Source organism: Mytilus trossulus, chromosome 9 (assembly GCF_036588685.1).
Source record: "Mytilus trossulus isolate FHL-02 chromosome 9, PNRI_Mtr1.1.1.hap1, whole genome shotgun sequence".
In the NCBI taxonomy this organism is placed as follows: Eukaryota; Metazoa; Mollusca; class Bivalvia; order Mytilida; family Mytilidae; genus Mytilus; species Mytilus trossulus.
The window spans coordinates 67,459,761-67,465,087 of record NC_086381.1 but is presented as its reverse complement, the minus strand read 5'-3'; the positions used below and the strand labels follow the sequence as shown (position 1 = coordinate 67,465,087).

Sequence of the window (5,327 nt, the reverse complement as noted above, 5' to 3'; positions counted from 1 at the left end):
CACAATACAATATAGAGCTATACACAAATATTAAGCATGGTTTATTTTCAAGTGGTGCGAGAATACCATTTTACCAAACATTGTACCATAAAATTTCATACTAGTAACTTGAATTCAAACAACTTAAAAAGTAGGAAGTATCCAACTGTGATCACTGCTACCTATGTCCTACAAAGCAACTTTTACGAATTACACGACACGGGCGACAATAAACACAACTGTCCTTACTCAAATATTGGCATATGGTATAAATTTTTATGTCATAAGTTATTTCCTGTTATATAATAGAAAAACGAATTAAAATACAATTCAAAAGCAATAAGAATTCAGTCTAACGTTGCAATGACGAGTGGACATAATTTGCGAAGTCGTATTCACAAAGATTGGAAAAAGTTGTGTTTTGGAGACTCATTACCTCGTTTGAAGAAAGAACCAGCAGCATCCAGGGTCGTTTTAGAGGAAACTTTCAAAGTTGAGAGACTTATTGTGAAGAAATTTACACCAAAAGAGGTAATAAATAAAGTAGTTAGTATATATTGGCTAAATTTCAAACTTGACACAGAAGCCTTAGTAGGCTGACGATTTTGAATATTAATTCTTATACGGGGTGAAAACTCGAGGTGATTATATAACTTGGATTTTTTTATTTCATTTTATTTAAATAGCCGATGTTAATATGTTACCAAAGTGTTATTTCATTTAATATTGTAATATCTTTAATAACCGACCTGACATGCAAATGCAGACTACTGTTACATTGTTGTTTTTTTGCAAGCTAATATTTTGAAATATTAAATAAAAAAAAATTAAAATAAAAAAACTTACTACCAAAGATGACAGTGTTTATATTAATATAAAGTTGAAAGATAAGAAAAGCTAATAGCAAGTAATCTAACTAATTGTAAATACGATTAATCCTAATGTGACTTTTCTAGACATGTGTAAATTATTTCTGACACAATCTCACCAGAAATCAATTAGCAATGTAATGGATTAATATATGATCTCACCAGAGTTCTATAGCAAATACAATCATCATTATTTTACTGTTCTCAACGAAAAAAGGGGGATGCTGTCTTATCGGATAGAAATAAATTCAGTAAAAATATCTCTATTCACTTCTATCAAGCCTATGTCTTGAATTAAATGTATAGTTATTATTACCTGGTTTGCCTTTTGAAATAAGAAGCTATTATAAATCATTCATTTAAGTACAAATGAAAGAAAATTTAGAATATATGAAAGGAAAATTACTTTGACATTGGGTCTTGTACGATATTACACTAGAAATATGAGAACAAACAAATGAATTCCTGCCTCGTTAATGGGAAAGATATCATGGATGAGAATGGAGCAATACTTTTCTAAATACATGAAGCTGTATTTTAGGCCTGCATGTTTAAATTTTATTGTGACGTATATTTTACCACTTATAAATCTAAAATTATCAATATAAACCAATAAAACGTATGGTATTATACGTTCCCGTAATTTAAGAAAACAGAACTGTATTTAAGATACACTTTTACAAAGAATATAGTTGCCTTCCGATATAATATAAATTTATGTCGCTCGGTAAATACTCCGAATTTTCTAAATTTATCAAAATTGCAGTTTTTAAACAAGTATTTTAAAAATTCGGCTAAATGTTCGGCAATACGCAATTATGCTGTAAGAACCTAAATGTATGCAACTGAAGGACAGGTGCTTGGGAAATGGACCCCTTTAAAATTGTGCCCGGTTTCTTTTTCGTTTATTGGGGAAAATAAGAATAGAGGGACAACAATATGATACTGTGATTTTGAATTGTAAAGATACTTGCAAAAATACGTTAAAAACTGGGGAAATAAATAAAAAGACTAACTTATGTACTAGGACTTTTTTTTCTTTAAATGAATTAAAAGGGGGGATCTATTCATCAAGCGATGGTGATCTTAAGATGTGGTACTGTGAATTTGAGCTACAATAGCAAGACTTTTGAAAATAAGTTCTCTAGCTGGTTTGAAATTAATGCAAAGGGGGAAGGAGGAGGGGGGGGTCATCTTATCGTTTTATCGACACGAAGAATATTCTTTGAATATTACATTTACTGCTATATATTAATGTGCGAGGGTTAAGATTGGGGGTCATTCATTTCTTTATTTTTAAACATTTTTACCTTGACCCTTATTCTCAATTCTTTATACTTCAACACTACATTATTCTCTTTTCTTTATATTTTTTGCCCTATATTCTGCACATTTTGCTCATGATTCTTTATATTTCTGTAAACCCCTCATACATGTATATATATATATTAAGAACTACTTAATCATTTATATTTACGGACTTTAATATGTTCTTTTCAGGGCAACTTATATCTAGTAAAATGGGAAGATTATCCATATACTGAGACAACCTGGGAACCACAATCGCACATCGATCAAGATTCTCTGTCTGAATATTTTCCAAAGATAATCGAACACCAACGCTTACTGTCAGCAGCAAACGCGCTCGAAGACGCTATTCGTGATCGACTAAGACGAGGCAACAGAAATAACAGATCCGTGGTCAGATTTGATCTTGACATTTTTAGATATTGCTTTCATAGCGACAAAGCTGTATTACTAAACTCTACACAAGATTTTTCAAAACTTCCTCTAAGTAACAGTTGGTACTATAAGATTGCTCAAAACGGAACTGGTCAGAAAATTAAATTCCCAATTTTGCTCACGCCAAAACTGCGTATGAGAAAGATATACGTTAAAATTGAGGACAAAGTCGTATTGGAAAACAAGCCAATTGAAACATTATGTGTTACTTCTGCAACTTGTAACTTTCTGTAAGCCAATTGTTCCACCATGTGTTTATTTGTGTTTTGTAAACTATTCATTGTACATACTTTAGCAGCAGTTTAAAATTTCTTGATACAATCGTGAACATGTCCGAACACTTATCACCATACCAGAAATTGAAATTCCAAAGCACTATAAGCCTAGGATCGCAATCTCCCGTTTTAAAAAGAGATTTCAAATCCGAAGATAAAATTTCTCTTACAATTGACATCAAGTATTCTTTTGTGCGTGAACTTTACAAAGCAAAGTGTGAATTTCCAGAACTTAGCTACATTTGTATATTAAACTCCCAGTTAAAACCAGTTTATCTGAAACCTTGCGATCGACTTGATGAAAGACTGCGACGGATCTGTAGTGAAGTGTCATCAATATACAAAAGACAAGTTGGTGGTCGTCAAAAAGTAAAACTGGACGAGAAAATGAAAAAAGCTAGCTGTTTACGATTCCGAAATTGAAATTGCGTCAAAACTGTATGCAGATGTTTCCAAGTTTGAAAAAGACAATGTAAAGTTGACAGAAAAATATCGCCTAATGCTGAATGAATTAATTGAAACAAATAAAAAGTTTGCAGAAGTTGAAAAAGAATTGTCTGAGAACATGACTGCACTAGCTGGTGTGACCAAAGATAAAGAAGCATTGCTTGATTGTTTAGGTAATTTAACTTGTACACAAAGCTTGTGGATTTTAAAACTGCTACGCTCGAGATTTTCTATACAAAATCTTGTCCCTAATTAACCATTTTATTCTACAAAATGAATTAACAGATATAAATAAGCAAAAACAAAGATATACATTAAACAATGAGATATCCATAAAATAAAATCTGTGTCAATGAGAAGTGTATGTTATAGTTAAAAGTGAATAGCAAAGATTATATTTGTATTAAATTTAGGTATAATATTGCCTTTTACTAAATGTTCTATTTTGCCGCGCGGAAAATTGTCTTCTATAGTACACTGCGGCAAAAGAGTGAAAATGTTTCAAACATATATAAAATATTTTTTATGTTTTACACGAGCCAAATATACTTTGATATTACATAAATATTTGTTTTTTTTTTAAACTATTTTCAGGGGTTCAAACAGCGGAACCAGTGTCTTATGAGCATACCGGTAAAAACGTTGAAGCTATGTCAAGAACTCAGAAGTACCGAATTACCAGAACACTTAAAAGTAAAATGGAAAAAGCACTGTGGTTTGCGGCTTCGTACGGTTTGCGCCCAACGGGTGTCAAACTATTAAATTCTGATGGTGATCCAGTAAGCGTCCCACTTGGCAATTCTGTACCTTCTGATGATATAGAAAGAATGAACGAAATTTTATTTATTCTTGACAAGTTTAAAATAAGTGACAACGCTTATCATGAAATAGTTATGAAAACAGGAGATCTACCAAAGCTTCACTCTATTGTCAGCATTAGGGAAAAAAACAAATAACACGTTTGCAATCCATCGCACTCCTGGTAACACTCCTGGTGCTTATGTTAGTCTGAAGTCCGAACTGATCAATATTATCAAGACCAGGGCGTTTGATCAACAAGACAAAATACAAATAAAAATTTCGGGAGATGGTACAAAAGTTACACGCATATCAAACTTTATCGGTCGTCCCACTGTCTATATCACTCTGATCAGCTCTTAATATTATTCCGTATCATGTCTTTGTGACGTCAAATACGTTGACCCGGCCTTAATAACTTTGACCCGGACTTATCAGCGACGTCATAATGTTTGAACCGACGTTAATAACTTTGACCCGAACTTATCAAGTCATCTTTTGAGTGCATGTGAAACAAAGAAAACACTTCCGAAACACACAAATATAGCCCGATAAATCGATTATCAGATTATCTGCATATTGATATTGTAAAATATCAGCTGCTTGACATAATATGAAGGCTTTTCGTTTGCAGTTTTGTCATCGGAAAAATTATCTGCTGAAGAACTTGTAGTACTTGCCATCGTTAGATCTTCAGAAAAGTATGAAAATCTTGAAGAATGCCTTTCCCCAGTTTTTTCGGAGATAAATGAAATGTATTTATGTAAAAACATACAAGTTGACAGCAAACTATACAATCTAGAAATTTTCTTCGGCGGTGACATGAAATTTATTCAAATTTGCTTAGGTCTTGGGTCGTCGACCGGCCAATACGCATGTCCTTGGTGTAAAGTACATAAGCAGGACAGAGGGGACGTGTCGAAGCCTTGGAACTTTTACCATTTAAACGAAAATGTAAGAACTACGTCGGAAATTAAAGAAATTTACATGGGCACATTGAAACCCAATTACGGGGTGAAACATCTGCCTTTGATGACAATAGAACCAGTTCATATAATTCCAGACGAGCTTCACCTTTTCATGAGAATATTTGACGTTTTAATGAGAAATTTAATCGACGATGTGATTGAAAAAGACGACAAAGCGAAACTGAAAGGAGAGAATGGGGGTTACCTTGATTCCCTTGTTAAAAGTATACGGGACTGTGGTGTAACTT

At 32.9% G+C, this 5,327-nt stretch overlaps 2 protein-coding genes across 2 annotated transcripts; both read left to right on the top strand.

The window, feature by feature from the left end:
- The first annotated feature begins 219 nt into the window (after nt 1-219).
- On the top strand, nt 220-3,173 carry LOC134684159 (uncharacterized). Its single transcript, XM_063543438.1, has 2 exons — nt 220-510; nt 2,349-3,173. The coding sequence occupies exons 1-2, from the start codon at nt 343-345 to the stop codon at nt 2,823-2,825; spliced, it is 645 nt and encodes a 214-aa protein (XP_063399508.1). The 5' UTR covers nt 220-342; the 3' UTR covers nt 2,826-3,173.
- A 105-nt stretch (nt 3,174-3,278) lies between these two features.
- Nucleotides 3,279-4,413, top strand: LOC134684158 (uncharacterized). Its single transcript, XM_063543436.1, has 2 exons — nt 3,279-3,486; nt 3,908-4,413. Exons 1-2 carry the CDS (start codon nt 3,366-3,368, stop codon nt 4,267-4,269), a joined length of 483 nt encoding a protein of 160 aa, XP_063399506.1. The 5' UTR covers nt 3,279-3,365; the 3' UTR covers nt 4,270-4,413.
- The last annotated feature ends 914 nt before the right edge of the window (nt 4,414-5,327 follow it).

Bases quoted from the DNA above. Each gene is read 5' to 3' on its own strand.
- LOC134684158 (XM_063543436.1), top strand. From the start codon at position 3,366: ATGCTGAATGAATTAATTGAAACAAATAAAAAGTTTGCAGAAGTTGAA. The intron at 3,487-3,907 runs GTAATTTAACTT...AACTATTTTCAG, and splicing joins AGCATTGCTTGATTGTTTAG to GGGTTCAAACAGCGGAACCA.
- LOC134684159 (XM_063543438.1), top strand. From the start codon at position 343: ATGACGAGTGGACATAATTTGCGAAGTCGTATTCACAAAGATTGGAAA. The intron at 511-2,348 runs GTAATAAATAAA...TGTTCTTTTCAG, and splicing joins AGAAATTTACACCAAAAGAG to GGCAACTTATATCTAGTAAA.